At 42.5% G+C, this 20,727-nt stretch overlaps 1 protein-coding gene across 1 annotated transcript in view; it reads right to left on the bottom strand.

Moving 5' to 3' along the window:
• The window catches only part of LOC123021722 (lymphocyte antigen 75-like), a 61,131-nt gene that overhangs the window by 21,087 nt on the left and 19,317 nt on the right, over positions 1–20,727 (bottom strand). Inside the window, exons 5-22 of the mRNA XM_044426760.1 lie at positions 19,875–19,985; positions 19,437–19,580; positions 18,089–18,277; positions 16,880–17,037; positions 16,111–16,221; positions 15,469–15,557; positions 15,082–15,251; positions 14,770–14,966; positions 13,786–13,928; positions 11,146–11,227; positions 10,499–10,570; positions 8,707–8,830; positions 7,387–7,422; positions 5,859–6,034; positions 5,072–5,136; positions 3,952–4,028; positions 671–807; positions 282–387 (exon numbers count right to left, since the gene is read on the bottom strand). Of these exons, the coding sequence (XP_044282695.1) occupies positions 282–387; positions 671–807; positions 3,952–4,028; positions 5,072–5,136; positions 5,859–6,034; positions 7,387–7,422; positions 8,707–8,830; positions 10,499–10,570; positions 11,146–11,227; positions 13,786–13,928; positions 14,770–14,966; positions 15,082–15,251; positions 15,469–15,557; positions 16,111–16,221; positions 16,880–17,037; positions 18,089–18,277; positions 19,437–19,580; positions 19,875–19,985 (2,187 nt within the window). The remainder of the gene's footprint in view (positions 1–281; positions 388–670; positions 808–3,951; positions 4,029–5,071; positions 5,137–5,858; positions 6,035–7,386; positions 7,423–8,706; positions 8,831–10,498; positions 10,571–11,145; positions 11,228–13,785; positions 13,929–14,769; positions 14,967–15,081; positions 15,252–15,468; positions 15,558–16,110; positions 16,222–16,879; positions 17,038–18,088; positions 18,278–19,436; positions 19,581–19,874; positions 19,986–20,727) is intronic.

Raw genomic sequence — 20,727 nt, forward strand, 5'->3', positions numbered from 1 at the left:
CAATTTATCCAGGGTTGAGAAACCAAGTAATATATATATATATATGAATAAACAAAACATGTCTGAGATAAATATCTATATTGGCATATTAAGAAAAGATCCAGTTGGTTCAAGAGGGCAGGGGAAAGAGCACCATTTACCCTTATTTCCACAGCAGGTGCTAGAAAATCTGTAGAATCCTGATGTCTCGCCTATCTCCAGAAACATTCAGAGATCAATGTAATGCCTAGTTTTCTAGATTAAACCATACTTACTAAGAAGCATGGAATCTAGCATCTTACCTTGTTCAGCTTGGTTTTTGATTGAAGGAAGGAACCCATTATACGAATGGCAATATTCACTCGCTTTTCTAAACGTTAGATCCTTAGGTGGCACCAATTGAAAACACTGAAAGAGGAGTATTTTTCTTAAAGCAACATATAGTGAACTGATTACGGTGAGAATTCTTTGATGCTTAGTTTAAGGTGTAGCTGACAAAGCACAACATCAATCCAGGATCGGGCAGATCCTTACAAAAAACAAGTTGTTACAATTCAGGGTCACTCTATGACCTTGCAAATACCCATCAAACTGATTTGGAGACTTAACATCAGAAGATATATTAAAAGTTTTCTAATAGATATCACATGGTCTGAAAAATAAAGGGATAAGGATACTTATTTATTTTTACCTGATCCTGGAAAACGAACCAGTTTTCCGGGCACTTTCTCTGAGGTGCTTGAAAATTCGGATCGTGTGCCTCCAACAGCGATGTGTTGTATTTCTCACAGATGAAAGGGAGCTTGGCACTGCAATCTATGGTGTTGTCTGCAGGAACCATAAACAGACAAGTAAAACCATAATGTTAATATCTTTGTGTTGTGTCCCGCGGTTTTACGGATGAGACCAGAGACCAGCTGGAATTTTCGAGAGAAGCAGTTTATTTCCTGCAGGGACCAAGCACTCATTGGAGTGTGGTCTCGAGCAGAGGGAAGACATTGCTTTTATACTCTTTTACACTTATGCTTGAATAACAGCGAACAATAGGGGAAAGCTACCAAGCCCCATTTGCACATTTATCATGCTAAAGCAAGCAAGCGAGGGTACAAGGGTGTAACGTCTGCGGTGATGCTGGAGCGTAGCCTGCTTTGTTGTCAGCCTTGCGTAGCGTGCACATCCTTGTTCTTGTCCTTGTTCTCACGCGAACAGGACACCTTGACCATGCTTTTTACCCGTGACGAGCCATGCCCTGGCTGCGTGTCCGATTATGAGGGGGGTTACAACACTTTGCATCAGAACTGATTCGTTTGAGGTCCTGTTCACACTTAACAAGAGAGAACCTTGAGCTCAAAAGCAGGACTCACACTTTGCCAGCAGACAGTTGTTGGTTCAACTCACATTATCTCCAGTTTAAAAAACTTTAGTCACAGTGTTGGGAAATGCTTCTTGCTGCTTGAAAGGGCGAGCTGCTCTCCTCAAACTGTAGCTCTTTGAGGTGTTTACTGTGTAGTCAAAAACATGGGCTGTACACCCATGCAGACTTGGCTGGAATGTCCTAGAGCTGAAACATTTAGACAGGAAGCTCATGCTATCTCCTGCAGCATGTGCCTCGAGGGTGATGTTCCAAATGTTTCCCTCAAATAGCAGCACCAAAAAAACTGAGGGAAGCAAGTGAGAAACTTCCCAAAATACTTGTAGCAGAGTAAGAAGACGGACTGTGTGGCTGCACAAGGACCATCGAAAGAACAATAGTTACAGGTAAGCAACGTGTCCTTCTTCACAATCCCTGTGCATCAGGCAGAAGGGTGATAAGCCAGCTGGCTTACCCAAGGAGAAGGGTTCAAGTGCAAGCAGCGTCCCTGCTAGTCTAAACACTGAAGCAGCACCACTTAATATAAAGGCTGCAGACGATGAGCAGGCAGAGGCCTTGCATAGGTTTTAAAGAAGAACACCTCTCAACTGGGGGAAACAACCGGGTACACAATGGGCCTGAGGCAACAGTGAGAGCCAAGTCAGAATGTACTGGAGCCTGATCATTTCAGAGATCCAATCTGATGGTCTTCAATATCAAAGCACCCTTATTTTTGCCACTGTAACTGACAAAGTAAGTATCAGAACCTTTTGAAACACAGCAGGCCCATGAAGGTAGGATAGAATCCATTGCGCTCCTGTGAAGGAAGAACACTATGGAGCTATGATTGCATTTGGCAAGAAGATGGGAAGAGTGGAAGCTTGGTTCAAATGAAAATGTGTCAAAACTTTAGGTAGGAAAGTTGGATCTGTCCTACATGCTGCCTGGCCCAGTGGAGGACCACAATTCTCAGGCTGGTCCGGAAGGCACCTCACTCGATGTCTGGAGGTTATGGCAATGTGCAAACGTACCTTGCATGTGAACAACCTGGGATCACACAAAGCCAGCAGTTTGAAAGGCTTGGGCATTAAGGCAGACAAAACTACAGAGAGGCTCCAGGAAGGAATTGGCCAGGAAACCGGCAGGGATATAGTACTTCAGTCTCACTAGAAGTGTCCAAGTCAACAGATGGAAGCAAAACATATTGAACACAGACAATGCTGCCAAATAAATTTGAAAGGATGATAAAGCAAGTCTTCAATTAACAGAAACTGAACAGGATGAAAGAACAGGAAATAGGATTAACTGAAATGGAGTCAGCAGGCAGCAGGAATTCTCACCCCTGAGAGGGACCCGAAGAGCCATAAGCTATTGTTAGAAGACACTGCAAAATCAGAGAGCACTCTCACAAAAAATAAAGGGAAATGTTAAAAAGTGGTAAGCTATGAAGCAGTAGATAGAAAGACTAGGAAGAGTAAAAATAAAAAAATACACAGCTCCATCATCAAAGACGTGATTTAGTACAGAAGGCTCCCAATGCTGCTGCAGCAGTCGAAGACAGACTGAGGCAAAGTAAGTGTCTCTTAAGTCCTGCCCTCTGGACATGCTTTGGAGGAGTCGGGCCGACTTCCTGCCTAAGATCTCAGCTCAGAAGAGTTCCAACGCAAGATCCCCACGGACACAAACCCCATATATGTGATGCACACAGACCATGAAGAACCACCCTGGAAATATGCTGTCAGGAAATACGTTACCATGGAAAGATAAATTCCAGCCTACAGCTATGCCCAATCTGGTGACAGAAGTTATGCTGCCTTGGTGCGCCCTATTCCCCTGAAGAAAGGAGTTCACAGAGCCATACAGTCGGAAGGGGCCTAGAAGGCCATCGGCCGCAACCTCCTGCTGAATGCAGGAATCAAGACTCCCATCCAAATACCAACCAGGCCTGACCCTGCTTAGCTTCCAAGATTAGGCAGGATTGGGCACCTCAGGCTATATGGAAGCTGGTTATCTCCCGTAATCAAGAAAATCCCTTGGGGTCAAGTTCAGTATGTACACACGCACATGCGCACACACTTGGGTCATATACTGTATATATTGTCCCATAATCTATTCCCCACCCTTGGGTCAGGTCCTGCAAGCCTCAGCCAAGTCCTTTCCTTTGCACCCTGACTGGCATGGGAGTGGCATTAGAAGGAGGCGGCTGGCTTGACGGGCTTGCAGGACACAGAGGGGAGCATTCTGAACACTGGCGATGCACCCACCACGCAGAGCACGCAGGCTGTGCCAGCCACCTGCAGAGCCTCTAGTCCAGTTGTTTCTTGGCTATCTGTGCTGTTAGGAAATGTTATAAAAGCTGCAGAAGTCCTACTGACTTCTACAGACTGCATGAACTCTGAATGCAGGACCATCTCTAAGATTACAAACAAGCCCTGCCAGTCTATATTTATTGCCTTTAATATTTGAAGCAATGTTCTGTCTCTGTATATATTTTTTAAAAACCACGAAAGTCTCTGTGGCTGAACGAAACAAAAAGATTTAATAGGGAACAATAAACTGTTCCCAAAAAGAAAAAACTCTTAAGGGTTGTAAAGGACCTGTTTTAAAAATAAACACCTTACCTCTAAACCAGGTTTGATAAGAAACATGCCAACAATTCCTGAAGTGTCGTTCATGGTAGTATGAAAATAACGCAGAACTAGACACAACAAAGAAAACAAGTATTTTAAAAGTAGCCTTCAGTTGTTATTGAAAGACAAGACGACTAAGTAACAAGCGAGCTATGCTGGCTTCTTTATCTGGCATCTGTTATATTACGCAGAACAGGTTTGCTGGAAGAACAGAGATATGGAGATAGCATCTTTTTCTGCAGCTACTGAACACAGTGATTGTTCCTCAATTGTTAGGTTTCTGTTACTTTCTGCCTTGAGCACTTTGGCCCTGCTGCAGTTCCAATCTGGGGACTCTTTACTTATTGCTTATTCTAAAAATTCTGTCCATGCAATTCCTGATTTGCTTTGGGATAAAGAAGAGGGGCTGGCACGCAATCCTAATCAGCACTAAGATTATTAATTAATTAAATTTGTTACTCACCTTTTTCCTTCAAGGGACCCAAGATGGTTCACATAATTCTCCTCTCCAGTTTGTTTTTAAATTGACCCTGTGAGGTAGATGAAGCTGAATGTCAGTGACTGGTCCAAAGTCACACACTGAGATTCATGGCCAAGTGTAGATTAGAACCCAGATCTCCGGTGTTCCAGTCCAACACTTTAACCACCACACCACACTGCCACAGATATTCCGTTGAGGCACTTGCCCCTTGGCAAGCCTTACATTGCAATCAGTTTGTATCGATGCCAAGGACACTTCCACAAATTTTCAGAAGTGCTTGTGACCCAAGCAGATTGTGCATCTAATCCACTGGTTTTTTGTTTTTAAATATCTGTGAAACTCCTGTGGAAATTTCCTGTGGAAGGTGGTATCAAATTTCAGATGATGAATAAATCTTGAAACTCTTAGCTCCAACATCTAGCCTAGTGCTGCAGCTTGTTCACATTACTAGATCATTATGGGCCAGGCACCAATTTTCAGTCAAGCTTACCTCACAGGGTTGTTGTTGTGAGAATAAATGGAGGGGAGGAGAACTTTGTAAGCCACTTTGGATTCCCTGTAAAAGGGAAAAAAAACAGGGAAGAAATGCAGTATGATAATATAATGATAATGATAGATGGGTCTACATACAGCGAATGAAATCGACTTGTAGAAGGTGTGTATCTCAGCCACCAATTCTGCTTCTGATCTGATAACTGCAAAAGCAAAAGGAGATGTGGACTTAAACCTGGACGACCAAATATCTTTCAGTACAGTTACAGTGCAAAGCAAAGTAAGTGTAACAAAGTGAAAACCTTCTGCATAGTTAGATCATTTATGATCACATCCCACCACCAATCCAGGCTTCTCAGTAATATATTGGGGCTCAAAGCATGAAGCCATTTTAATTTTCATCTTTGAATTGCAGTGCAAGATTTCCCTGCAGCAAAACTACAGCCTGCTGATTAGAAGCCTCTGCGTGGCGGCAATTCATTCGCAAAGACAGTTGGTGCTCTTTGACCACTGCTTGCTCAAATGGGAATCAGGCCAAGACCCTCATGTGGTGCTTAGGAAGCCTCGACTTTCTTGAAATGGGCTTCCTCCTGCACTCCAGATCGTAAGAGTCTCAAGCCCTGTTAACTGTTTTTCCTGCACTTTGGAAAGATGGATGTTCCTACAAGACTAATCTTAATGGGTTTCAATCAAACATGGCTCTAATCTACGTGAACCACGCATTCAAGGGTTTAACCTCTAAGCACCCTTGTTAACTACAGACAAAACTGTAGAAGATGGTCAAGCCAGAATAGAGGAAAACCTTGGTTCTGTTCCCACCACTGGGTATCATACTTCTTACCCATCTTCCTAAGCAGACAGACTTCATTATTTCGGGATAGATATGATTCACAATAAAAGCTATCCATAATAAGTAAGGAATTACATTTGCTATTCTGTTCAAAATTCCTGTCAGTGCTGTGAACGAGGTGACAGAAGCCAAGTCACTGTCATTCTTCGAGCAGAATGCAGATGCTTCTTGATAGCTCAGGTGCTTTTCCGGCACAAACCAGAATTCAGACCCATCAATAATCAGTGCTGGCCCATGAATTCCAACTTCATCTACAAAAAAACAAAAAACACAACAGGCATAGACAGGCATTTATATTCAATAAAAATTACATGCATACACAAACCCCCAAAACTTTGCCACTCTGGAACGTGTAACAAATAGTGGTTAATGCCTTGTAACAATCACACCAAGTAAATCAATAGCATCTAAAAGTGCAGCCGTACATATAGCAAGCATCATGACCTGCACACGCCCCAAGGTGTTCAATGCAGCCCTGAGCCACTGCGTGTGATATTCAGGGCTTTTTCGCACAGTAATCTCTCCAGTTCCCCAGCTGGCATGCCCAAGTATAGGCATGCCATGAGGGCGGCATAGCCTTGCGTGTCCCAACAACCCCGTTCTGCCATGAGGTCGATCAAAGAACTACACAGGGCACTGATTCCAGCGACTGATCAGATTCCAGTCAGTGCACATAAATCCTGGAGGGGAAGAATGAGTTGAAGGAGTCTAGCCAGTCTGCACAGAAAAGGCACATGCTTATGTTCCTATGTGGATCAAGGTCCACGACGGTAATTCTATGAGCAATACTTTTGGAAAGCACGTGTTCCAAATGACTGGCATGATGGGCTCAATTTATAAACAACTCGAGTTCCACATACCTGAGATATCACCTTCCCGCGTTCCATTACAGCAAATGCAAGTGCCCCCATAAGCTTGCAAGCCATGAATCAATTATGACTTCGGACACACTTGCTCACTGCCTGTACTAGCACTCTCCCTGAAAATGTTCGTGGGCAGAGCCAAGTTTCTTTACAAAACTGTGTAAGATTGTTCCAAATTTCAGTTAGCTATTGGTTGCTGGGCAAATATATATTCCATATTATATTCAGTACAGAATTCCTGCTAGTGCTACGAAAGAGATCATTCATAAAGTAATATATTACACATTATATTGCAAAATATATTATATTAGATATGTGTGATGTGTTCATGCTGCTCTTTGATTATAAATCCCCTTAAACGAAGTCCCTGCTGAGACTGTTGGTCTGGAGTTAAGCAGATGGTTCAGCTGGGTACAGAGCAAGGAGCCAGCAGCTCACAACTGAGTGCGCCATTTCTCAAACTGTGGCTTCATACCAGAGTAAGCCATCAGATAAAGCCTCGTGCAACCTTATTAGTTCCTCGTGTCACTAGCAGTGGAAAGCTAAAGTATACTGTCGGGCCGTCTAAAGCAGTGGTGCTGCAGTGTAGCAGAGATCAAGTCAACAGTTCCCTCTGCTTGCAAGCTGCATGCAAGGGTGCAAAGCAAAGCGCCCAGGCCCAGCTGTCAGAGATTTCATTTGAGATCTAAGGCACTTTTCAGTTGCATGTGTGGACACCACCTTAATGTGGGAAAACTCACCTGGTTTATACCACTCTGGTATCTCTGGAGTAATACCTGTGGAGAACAGAAGAAGGAATTGTCATTGGGCCTGCTGATTTTGCCTTGGTCACAACGGAAAGGGCAGAGAGAAATGCGCAAGAGCTTTGTTAAACAATGTGTGGAATTGCTTTGTCTCTTTATCAGAAATGCACAAGCAGTGTGGTAAATATACATCTCTTAAGCATGGGCAAAACAATAATTTAAAAGAAAATTAAATCAAGAGTATATAGTGATTTTGTCACACCCTGCAAATCCAGCTTTACTTGGTCAAAAATACCAAGAAGCTCTTGGAAAGACTTGGACAAAGCCTAGGACTTGGTGTGGTGGTTAAGAGTGTTAGATCCAGGTTCTAGTACCCGCCTGGCCATGGCGCTCACTGGGTAACGCTCGGCCAGTCGCAGACTCAGTTCAACCTACCCCAAAGGGCTGCTGTTGCAAGGATAAAATCAAGCTATGTGATGTATGTCATCACAGTTCAGGTTCCCTTGGCCTTGCAGTTGGGAGTCAAAGGAGCAGTTGGAACTCTCAGAAAAGAGCACAGTAGCATCATGCTGTGCATTTTATTTTCCTAAATTCTGCTGGCCCAGGAGAAGGCACTTAGGCTCAGCAGGATACTTCGTATGCCGCTGGTCCCAGATCTAATCCTCAGCATCTTCAGGCAGGGCTGAGAAAAACCGGTTGTGAGTAGCTGCTGTGCAACTTCAGTAAAGGCTGGTTTGCCAACCCAGCATGGATTTTATTGTTTGGAAACACTGGCCTCAAACGCTGCTTTTACTGCATAAAGTGGCTAACTCAATCAGCATATTTTCCTCACACTAACAATATATGAACAGCTGCCCTCAAAGGTGCCCAAATTCTGCCGCTGGCTGCAGTTGCCTCCCTCTTCCTACTGATGGGGCTTCTCCTCCTGATGAATGTGGTCACATGGAATAGGAAGTATGAGAGCAATTTTTAGACAAAATTCTCTAGCCAATAAAAATTGAGCAGTGAATATTCAAAAACTGATTTATGCATCCCTTATAATCATCACTATAAAAAAGAAAGAAGAAAGCCTTCAATCTTGGATGAAAAGAACTCTGGTTCGAAAGAAATCTTTATTAAATTCTGTGTCTCAGATTGCAGAAATCTGGGTAGGCAGCTTGTGTTGGCAGACATAACAAAATGAAGGTGAAAACATTTCCTACCCCAACCCCACAGTGTGTGCTATATTCAGGACCTATACCGAATACAGTGGCACTCAACTTCTAAATGAACATCCATAGGACAGAGCTGTACAATACGTTTGCAACTGAAATTTACCTTTAGAAATCTGGCACACCCATTCAAGCTTTGCACCACAGTGGAATGGTTTTAAATAGAAATCCTCTTCTCTGTCTCCAAAAAGGTGAAATGACCACATTGCTCGTCGCATTGCTCTAAGAGTCTGCTCAACAGGAAGATAAACATGATGAAAATATGTAGCATTGGTATTCAGTATATTTTCCTGCACACATGCTGTAATATCATGCACGTTTATGGACAATTAAATTCCACTGTGCTCAGTGGAGTATACTCCTAAAGAAGCGTCTAAATGCCTAAGTCAGCTCTTAATAAATCCCATTTATCTCCTGTGTGCTTTAAAAGATAAAATGTACAACTAATTAGTGGCCTGTGCATAAGAATTATGTGTCCAATGGAACCGCCTTCCAATAATACATGCAGGACTGCAGCTTGAAGGCGATAACATGCGACACAAGAACATGTGTGCTTCAGCAGGTGGTGGGCTGGGACAGAGCTATGTGACACGGCCACAATCCTTAAAAGTGTGCGGGAGCACAGTGATGCCTGATCAAGGCTGTGCATTTGGTTATCAAATGCCATTTGTTTGTGCAATTACTTTGCATTGTTAACACTGATCTTTTTGCTTTCAAGTTTTTAGAAATAAAATACTGATGGAGAAAAAGAGGATGCTGCCATTCAAATACAAAAATGAAAAACAACCTACTGCAAAAGAGCCACTGTTGCTGCATTTTTCAAATCTATAAACTCATTTGATGAATGCTGCGTAATTTTAAATTTTTATTTGACAGTGCACTTGGCTGAGCAATCCAAAACCCTTTTGCCATCCATCCAAGGAGGGTCCAGAGATGCTGCTCAACTGGTGGCGGGGTAGACTATCTGTTCCTCTGGATCAGCCTGTGAAGAGCTCAGCAAATATAGCAATCCTGCCAGTACTGATTCTGCTGGCACCAGGTCCTACAAAGTGGTGTTCAACTGGAGCCAAATTCTATTCATTCACTCAGAAGCTCCAGCCTTGAGCTGGCACAACTGACTTCCCCCCACTGGAACTCACTGGGGGGGGAGGGGAGCAGGTGGGGAAACAACAGAGAATCATAGGCAACACAGAAGGGTAAGATCTGGCTTTTCACATGCCTCCCTTCTACCTTGGCTTTTGCAAACTATTAGGGCTTTGAAATTGGTGGAACGTCTAGCCCAGGGGTCTCAAACTCAACTGACCTGGGGGCCGCTGGAAGGAGAGTCTGGGTGAGGCTGGGCCGCATCACGTATCCCTCCACCGCGGTGGTGGTGGGCCGCTCATCCCACGGCCGGCCCCAGCACAGCCGGCGCTTTGAAGGCCGCAGGGCCCCTCCCCCGTGCCCCCCCCTGTCCCAGCAAGTGGCCCACGGGCCGCGAGTTTGAGACCCCTGCTCTAGCCAAACCTCGCATCCTGCCACCCACTTAGGAAGGGTCTGTTAAGCCACAGCTGCTTGCCCAGGGTAACAGGATGACTTGGGAGAACTCACTTAGGACTTACTAGTAAACCAAAAGTGCCTTGTTTTTACTGAACAGCAAACCAAAAATGGCACCTCATGTTGACCAAGTTTATCAGCCAATTAATATAGCAACTGAATTAATGTAACAAAATGTAGCACAATTTTATGTAAAAGTTACAGCACAATCCTATGCATGCCTACTCAAAAGTAAGCCCCACAGATTTCAGCTGGACTCACTGCTAAGTTAAGCACATATAGGATAGCCTTATTTAGTTATTTGATTTGTATTCCACCCTTTTACCAAGAAAGCTTTGGTGATCAGAACAGTTTAAATGCACCTTGACAGCTGCACAGTCTCTAGTGTCATAGTCATCTTCTCTAAACTCAGGGGACATGACGACAGTAGACACCTAAACAAAGGAAAGAGACAGTTGCGCAACATATTACCTAATTGCATTTAATTCATATGAACCAGCAAGTTGTAGCAACAATACCTGCAGTACTACAGAGTGTAAGCATCTCAAATGGGGGCTAGCAGGCAGTTCCCACCCGGTAATGGCTCTTAGTGAAGTTGTGCTTTGGTGGATTGCACCAAAAAAGTCTTTCAAAAAATGCATACTAACATAGGCCTTTATGGAAGTGAAAGGCCACATTCTGATATTTACTTAGCACTAGTTAAAGTTAAAAGTTAACTTTAAAAGTTAGCTCATTACCATCTGGAGCTTCATATGTACTCCTATGAATATACAAGGTGTCATAACTTGAGGGTTCCCTATTGATTTTACAGAGCAAAGCGGAATGTGTTCTGTGGAACTGGTTCTTCTGGTGTAAGAAGTGCAGCAGTTCTTGTGGACAGCAACTTCCATGTTTCTTGATGCCCTTCCACAAGCAAGGACTAGATCACTTCTGAATCAAGTGATTTCTTCCACATCCACCTACATTCTCCCAGTTAGGATCTGATCTTCCTTTACTGTTGTCAACTTACCGGCTTATCGTCACTCCACTGCCATGATCCTGGTGACTCTGGATTCCTCTTATTTAGCCCAACCCAGACCCATCTGTCATCACTGAAAAAAGAGAACATTTCGGTACAAAGCTATATTTCAACACAATTACTCTAAAGCTGTGTATTTTATCACAGTCAGCTTATAAAGCAATTGCCTCTGCAGATTTCTGAATTTTCAGTATGGTGGGGAATATGTATTGTCTGCCAAGATGCCCTCTGGGCCAGCCATTTTTGTGTTCAAATGGACATTTCCATAGGAAGCCAGAATCTGTATTTCAGCACTGAAGCAGAAAGGTGGCATGCATTTGGAATACATGTGGTGGACTCGAGGCAAGTTTGTCTCTCTTCGGAAGCAGAACCTACAAGCCTCAACATGAGGTGATGCACTGCAGTCCCACCCCCTTACCATGCACACAGTACTTAGATGTAGAATTGATTAAAAATAAGAAGCATTAACTTTTAAGATATTCTAAGCAGGTTTTCATGCCATGCTATGCCACTTTGAGAATAAGACCGCATGGATTGTTTGTTCATTTGCTAACTCCAATGGACAATCATGAGCTCTGTGGTTTCCCATGGCATGTTTCCATCCCCCTCAGTCCTCCTACAGACTCTGGTATGTTTTTCAGGTGGCTCTGCATAAAAACTCCTCATGTACTTGGTCCGAGACTTTTCTGCAATTCATCTGGTAGGGCTGCTAACTATTAAGAGAAATCCACTCCCATCAGATCACCAAATGGAATTCATTTTCTGAGCCCTTAGGAACACATTCACATGCTTGCCAACATTTTTCTCTTAAGTTCTTGCACTCTGTTACAAGACTACCTCTCCATGACTAAGACATCCATCTCCTGCTCTGCTCAACAATCTTGTAAACTGGGCCTCCAGGTTGGGTTTTCTTTGCTACTGAACACATTTTTTAAAGTTCCTTCATGTTCTGCTGAAACAAGGACACCCACCCACCAAGTGCCATTTCCCCTACAGCTGCCAGTTGCTTTTGGCTACCACCATCCGTCGAGCTTGTTGCTCTCCCTCACCAGCCTCCACTGCTAGCTCCAGTGTGACACACAGACATGGGCTACACGCTCCTGGACTGGGAGGCATATGCAAATCTCATAGCAAGGCTGTAAAAGGAAGAGGAAGGACGTTGTGGAAAGCTCAGGGCAAAACAATACCACAAAGGGGGAAATTGTGCAAATTTTATGTCAGTAAAACTAAGGGGAAATGACACATTCCCTCTTGTGCAGTTGTGGAGCACTGAAAATAACGGTGAAACAAATTACAAACAGGCCTTGACATTCTCCACTATCCATGCTTCCAGGTTTTCAAGAGCAGGGCTGAGAAGAGGGAGGATGGGAGTGGCACTAGTGAGACTGTGAAGAACGGCAGCGGGTTCTGCCACTCCTGCCAGGTGGCTCTTTGGCCTTTCTCAGCCACTTCCAGTGAAGGTGTCCTGGTGGGCTTTGACTCACAGGAAGCCAATGTGGTTATGAACTGCCCAGCAAGTCACGGGCTGTCCGTATGGTTGTACTAGGGTTGCAGGACGCAACCGCTCACCTGGCTGATCAGCCACTGTGGGTTGCCCTATTCTGAGAGCCAGGTCATTAAAATAGAGCTCCTCCTGTTGATCCGTTTTCTAGCAATAACAGCAAGGCTTGGGACCAGGCATGCCTCCTCCCTTACCGACCTGCCTGGTCACCGAAGTCCTCAGATGACATTCCTTTGCAGGCACCACGCAAAGAGCCACGGACCAACTGGAGCCCACCTGCAGAACAGCCCCATTCACTCAGGAGGTGTGGCAGGCCCCACAGCACGCTATTTTGGGTGCCCGCGGAAGACATCCTTGCTCTGGGAAGCAGGCCAGCCATAGTTATAATGTTACCATGTTTTTAACATACTGTTTTTACTTTCATTTGTTTTATTTGTTTACTGTTTACCACTTTGGAATAACACAGTAAAGCCCCACAGTTTTACTGCAAATAGCTAAACTGTGTTTTTCTATTTTCATTGCCATTTGCCACTTAACTGTCACTTTAAACAGCATACTTTAAACAGCAAACTATTTTATGCTTTGAAGATGACTAATCCTTTTTTCCATTCCGCACTTTTTTAGCTGAATCCCTAATGAATTCTGTTTTCACCAGAAATCAACAAAAAGCACATTTCTGACTGGCTGGAGTTTGAAAGAGAGAAAAGCAAAACATAAAACCCTAATACAAAGAAGTGGAGCAGCAGAAAGAAAGAGGGAGAACCCAGCAGCCAGCACAGAATCTTAGAGAAAAAAACAAGTCAGAGCCAATGACAGTCATTCCAACATGCTGCTTGGGCACAGGTGGACTGGCAAAGTCCCTGGCAGCCACGTGGGGATCTGTGAGAAAAGAAACAGGTTCTGCAGTGCAGGACCCTGGGGTACCAGCCAGAGGACTGGAGGGGACAGAGGCTAAGACAACCCACAGAAAGTACAGAAAACAACTCATCCCGCATAGCTTGTTTACAGAGTGGGTTGTCATGTGAACTATTTCATCAACCTTAAAAAGAAAGTTGCAGGACATCCAAGCTTGCAGACAGATTCATCGACTGACTTGCAGCACAATACCAGCAGGATCTCAAGAATATTACCTGATAATTTCTCTCAATGTGGTATGGAGCTCCCTCATTTCATCCACGTGGCTAAAACTAGGAAGATGTCCTCCAAGAGCCTCACAAAATCTCTCTGCTTCTTCCCACGTTCTGGTTCTCAGCACTCTTTCCTTATGAAAGAACTTTATAAAAGGAAACGAAACATTGTAAGCTACCCACAGAACCTAAGGACTAACTGGGTGCATATAAATCAAATAAATAAAAACATCAGACTCAATCCTTTATCAATTTTATATTTTGAGCATTCTCTTTTAATTCTTTGATTTATTTATTTGGGATATTTTTAGGCCGTCCAATCACACTGAGTCTCTTGATGGTCTGTTGTTCACTCATACTGCTTCTGTGTAAGCATTTAATTTTATTCTTTCTTGATCAAACACACACACACACAGTTAGCCAAGAATACATCTTACATTTTTTTGGTTTGGGTACTAAGCTGCTGTGAGCATTATTTTAGCTTTACTCCACTGGTGGAAAGGGAGAAGGCATTTTTTGTCTGACTCACTCTTACAGTACCCTGGAAATTTGTTCCAGACGATTGAGGGTCCTCTGGAACTATGTGGGAAGCTTCACTGTGGGCAGCAAGAGTAATCAGCAATGAGTAAAACATGCTTTCCTCTGCACAAACCAGCAGGAGCTGGATCAATGACCTTCTGAAAACAGAGGATTTTCCATGCACAGAATGGTAACTCAGGGTCCCAAATAGTCTGCTCAGAGCCTGATCATTCACTGAATAAATTAATATAATTTTAGAAAGAAACTGATCAGTTACTGCAATCATGTTATGAAATAACATGCTGTAATGAAACTTTTGACCAGGAAAAAAGAAAAATATCCAGATATTCTACGGGCTTTAATACAAACCAACACAGTACAATATGGATACTGTTAACACACACACACACATGTTCTCATGAAATTACACTAGATCAATTAGGAACTTTAATAGGAATGATATACTACCTTATAACAAACAAGACCTGATCCACTGTGCCACCCTTCAGGGCAGGGGTCAGTGACTTTGGGTGGTACGTCTGGTTTCCTTTTTGGTCCAATGTATTTCTTGCAAATAGAGTAAGCTTTAAATGTTTTGCAGTTCTTGACTTCCCACTTTCCAAGGTATTTTCCACTCGACATAGCCACACATCCTCCAAGCAGAGCTAGAATGTTGATTTTAAAAACTTTCAGCATTGTCTATACTTATTTTCAGAAACCGAACATTGTACAAAACTACTTTCCAAAACACGTAGCCACACACCAATTTCAAGATTTTACCTGGTTCAAATCTGCCCCAGTTTGCATATGTCAACATTTCAATAGTTCCATCAACACTTCCCCAGCTATATTCTCCTGAAGATTTGATATCTTGCAAGCCAGTCCAGAAGTACTTTTCTTCAACTCTGCTATACTTTCTAATCAGACTGTTTATGAATTCTTGTTCAAATCTGTAAGAGTCAAAAGTTACAGATTAAGGAGTAATTACCCATATCAAATGTGCAAATACATCTTACTTGAGGGAAATGAACACTTTGCTTCACAGGGATATAGTGTATGTATTTTCCACATTCATATATTTAAGAAGTACATAAGAGTTAGCAAATTAGACTTATCTCTTGCCCACCAATTATATTTTATTCATTCAAAGTGAAAACTACACAATACCTGTTCCCTATTGTGAGATTGCATGATTTTCCAAATGAGACTTCATTCTCTTCGACTTTGTAACAAAAATTTCCATGCTTCTTCCATTCCTAGTTTGGAGAATGATAATCTTTTACTTTTAGATAAATGCAGCATGCCCAATTCCCTTACCACATTCACACATAATGCTAAACCAGGATTCCTGGCTTACTTTGAATAAGGCATGCATTTCTTCCTCCTGTCACAACATGGTTTGTTGCTAGCTTACAATTCTACCTTGCCTGGGACCAAAAAATGAAAATTCTGGGTTCAGGTGGCACAGTAAGATCTTCTTTGCTGCTCAATTTCATGCACTTGTAGGAGTGAAGGAGAAAAGGGGGAGTGGACAGGCTGCATGCACTAGCACACAACTTATCCATAGTTATGTCAGGATAGACACGTACAGGATCATCCCCTGAGACATTAAAATAGCCACTAGGCACAATACAGGTGTTTACTCTTTTATTTAGTATAAGAATTGTAAATAATTCCATTTTATTTTCTGTGTTTATTATTACTGAATATGAAATGTGAAATGGCAAACATGTTGAGCAAACGGTAGCAAATTATGTTAAATAAGATCACCAAGATTAATTAAAAATAGAATTGTTGCTATTGCCTTACCCCATCTGTAGGACAATCCTTAACAGGTTTTGGTTTATCCAAAACCTTTCCTTTTTTCATGCACACGTATTTGAGTTTATCATCACAATGTAGAACGTTCCATCGGCCCCACTATAAACAAGAGGAAAAAGCGGGGTTGTCTTTGTTAGACACCTAAAGTCTCATTCTTTTTATGTTGCATATAAACACACTTCTTCAATACTGGAATAAAGGCAGATTTAGCCAATTCTCAGCTTTTCCCATGTCCTTCTCCTCAAAGGAGGGATTCCCACCTTCCTCAATGCCTTCTCACCTTCTAAACCCCCCATTAATCACTGTTGCTTATGCACCTTGGCACCTCCCATTTATCTACCATGCCTTGGAGAGACCAATCAGCAGGTGTGAAAGCTGGTGTCCCACAAAAGGTGAGAGATGGCTGTGTATGTTTCCTCTTACAGAAAGCTGTGAGCGACTGAGAAGACATGATAGGCCCTGTGTATTTGTTCTAAGGTCTGTCATTTTCTTGTTCTAAGGTCCATTAACATGAACTACAGCTGTAGAAACTGGATATTTAATGCTTACTCCTATGCATATTTGCATGGGAGAAAGTTCCACTGAAGTCAGAGGGCCTTATTTCCTAGTAAACATGCGATAATAACCCCCTCCAAAACTAAACAAGCTATACACATACACAAAAGCACAATATAAGGCAATTTATGAATTTTATTCCCTGCTCTGAAATGGGATAGGCACTTTGAACATTTAATTATAGAATATAGACGTTCCTTACCTTTCCTGAGTAGGCAACACAGTTAGGAGTGCTGTTGGAAGGAATTTTTGGCTCATTTTGATCCCAGTAGGTAAAAACCACGTCGGAGCCATCTGACCACTTAAACAAGGCTGGAACTTCCTCATTGATAAACCCTGTCCATACTTTATCTTTTGTTTCTATATTCAGAAATGCAAGCAAGCAATTAAAAAAGAATACAGACAATGGAATGACAAGGCACTTAGAAACAATGGACAGCCAATAGGTCAGGGATGCTTTAACTTGTGGTTATACATTAAGTAGGGAGGTGAACTTGATGGGTTTATTGGCCTCTTTCAACTATTCTTTGAGTCCATGATTAGTCATGTAATCAGAACAAGAACACATTTTTCTCCCAGAACTGAGTGGAAGTTCCTAAGACTTCTTACAGTACATTTAAAAGGATGTAGCCACCACAGTGTCATGAGGTAACTCACGCTTCAATTAATTCATACAGCAGACCATATATCAGCTAAAAACTTTTATTGCTACTCACTACAAAATTTACGATTTAACTGATAAGCTCCACTAACGAGCTCCCTATCTCTTCAAAAGCAACATGTGGCATCAAACCTTCCTGTCTCATCTTTCCGCCCGAGGGTGTGGCAGACCCCTGTCCCGTTGTCGTAATTGGGTCTGTCGCATTAAGGCTCTCCTGTTTTGGGCATGTGCCAAACTCTCCGTCATGTCTTTTGCCCTCCTGAACTCTGTTCAGCAGTTTCAGAGCTAGGAGCTGGGGGGGGGGCACCTTCCTCAGGCAGCCCAGAGCTAGAATCAGAGGAAGCTACTCCTTCAGGAGCTTCCCCATCAGCCTGCGGGGGGTTGTATGCTCAGGGGCCGAGGGATGAGGTGGTGGAGAGGTTTCTTGCTCAGTAGCCTGAGAGCCAGGCTGTATATGGGCTGTCTGAGCACTGGTTCTCAAATATAAGTCTCCTTGGTCCATTGCCAAACTCTCACTGTTGGCTCCTGTCTCTTCCTCATGAGTAGACGTCTCTCCCGAGCCGTCAGGCACGACACACAGTGCATTTAACCCAGGCTGAATTATGTATTTGTTTATTCTTGAAACTGTGACAAATGGGAAATAATAACTAATCGAAAGCTAATTTCCATTACATTACTTATCCTTAAATTGAGAGAGGTGCTTAGGCTGAATACTGTAGATCATTCTCGGCTATGTTTAGCCAAACTTACCATTATGGATTTGTGTAACAAGTAACTCCACATCTGCTAAGGAATTTATGCTGATTAAGCTACTACTGCTCGCACTGCATGAGTGATATGCATCTTTCCAGGAAGCGGAAGCGTTCATTAGCATATAGCAAAATCCATTGTGAGGATACCAGTTAGAGTCACACTGGGTCTCTTCATAGTTTTGAACTCCTGGGAATAAAGAGAATAAGTGAATTATTTGCTGGTCAATATACACTGGGAGGTGATGGTAAAAGTCCCAACCTCTTAAAAGCACAGAACAGAACTAACGTGCAACTAACATGGCACAACCTGACCATACACTATGGAGGAGCTGTAGCTCAGTGGCAGAGTACATGTTTTGCATTCAGAATATCTCAGGTTTGAACCTTGGCATCTCCAGTTAAAAGAGCCATTAAAGACGTGCCTGAAACTAGAGAGCTGCTACCAATCAGAGTAGACAATACCTGGCTAGATGAGAGAGACAGTTTGACCTGGTATAAGGCAGCATCCTTCTGCAAAGATTCTCCCACTCAATTTTGCAGTCACATTGAAATGCTTTTCAGAAATATAAATCAAAGTAGTGCAGAATAAATCATGCTAACATCACATCTTGGAATGTAAGTGCAGTACATTCTCTGCCACCTCCACTTCTGCATTTTCCAAGATTGGAAAGAAGCCCATGCAGGCTGAAGTGTGTGGACTGAAGGGTTTTGGTGCACGGAACAGAAGAACAGGAGATGATTCCCACCCCACTCTTGCCATTGGCACATAATTACCCATGAAGCTTCAATCCGATTTTCTGTCTTTGGTCTTCTGTCCCTTCATACCAATGCTGACAAGAATGTACATTTTATTTTAAAATGCTACCACTCTCCAATTAGCTTCCTACCTTGCATTAATACAAATAATGAAACCCAGCCCAAGAGATATTCATGCTGTCTGATCCTACATGTATTTAATAAAAAGGAGGTTTCACTGAGTTCAGTCAGACTTACTCCTAGGTAAATGTGCACACTGCAATCCCACACACACTTCTAGGGAGCAAACTTGCCTAAACTTTTCAAGTACTGGTAATTATGGTCCCACTCTTGGGTGATGGTGAAAATCCCTTAAACTCTTTCCAGACTTGGTTTCTGCAAAAACTGAACTTCTGCACTCTTTTCTCACCCTTTGCATCTCATTATATTCTACTGTGATGAATATTTGGTATGGGTTTGGGTCTTTGCCGAGAACATTTTGCAATGCTATTTTTATTGCAAACAGAATTTCATAACTAAGTATGCCTGAAGAAGATGACAGTGGTTTAATAGTGAGAGGCAGCTGCAACCACAAACCGATCCTGATTTACCTGGGAGCTCTGACTCAGTGCTGTTGAATTGTTTCTTGCAGACATAAGGAAGTGCCGTCTCACAAGCATAACTCTTCCAGTCACCCTTGTTGGCATCCATAATTGCACACGCAGTTCCATCCAGAGGGGATGAATCCTTCATCTCTGCAGAAGAATAAAAATTAGTATTTAGAGTAGTGAATAAGAAATCAGAGTCTGCATAATTACAGGACTTGGAAGAACCGACGTGTGCATTGTTGTTCCTTCCTCCTTTTAAAAATGGTCACAAACTTCATGGAAGTTTTAATATAATATTCTTGATAGTGTGCTATTAAAATATTTAATAAGGCTGCAAACCTGTGTACACATACCAGAGAGTAAGCCCAACTGAACGCAGTGGAACTTACTTCTGAGTACACATGCATAAGATCACACTGACTAACCGACAGGTGCGTTTACCTGGACTCCAGCTAAGGAAGTTCAATGGCGTATGGTCTGACCACTGCCAGCCTCCAAAATTATCCAGTTGGTTTAATCCAATCCAAAACATGTCTGCAATGTCATCTTTAGCTAGAGGGTTAAAAAAATATCAGATGTTGATATAATTATAGGTGTTCAAGCAACAACATCATACTTGTGACTCAACTGCTGCCCTGAATCCAAACAGCATCTTTCAGTGTAGCTTTTCCTTACCTGGGATATTATGATTATGATTAGAATCTGAGCTGCAATACAACAGCATGGGAAAATGCAGGCACTGTTCCCACAGGTGTTATAAATGCTGTGTAGAATGTGTTCAAACAATAAATGAATTTATTGGACAGTGCCTGTGAAATCACCAGTGATAAGTGAGGACATCATTTTGAGAACTTAAATATTTTCAAAATACTAGCAATGCCTGTGATGCTACAAGTATATTTGGGGTGCCAATTCAGATCTGTTTAAAACAAAGAACACTGCAAACGGGCATGACACAGCATGGCTAGACACATCACATGTATTTGTTCAAGTTGTTGCATAATACTGGATTTTTTACCCTTTTCTGACCAATAGAAATATATGCTGCATTTTGAATTTCCATATTACTTATATGCAGGTGAGCATTTCTCTGCCAAGAAGCACAACGCTGACCTAAGCAGTTGCTTCCTGTAGAAAGCAGCATTGAAATTATGGAGACGGATTCTTTTCGAGATCTGCATGATCTGTAATATGATGGTAGAAAAGCTGATAACTTTTATGGTTGTTTTGAAAAGTTACTGCTTAATAACTTTTTTGTATTAAAATGTAAGTTCTTTTTAACAAGGTTAATTCT

The sequence above is a fragment of the Varanus komodoensis genome, unplaced genomic scaffold (assembly GCF_004798865.1).
Source record: "Varanus komodoensis strain SLA01 unplaced genomic scaffold, ASM479886v1 scaffold178, whole genome shotgun sequence".
Taxonomy (NCBI): Eukaryota; Metazoa; Chordata; class Lepidosauria; order Squamata; family Varanidae; genus Varanus; species Varanus komodoensis.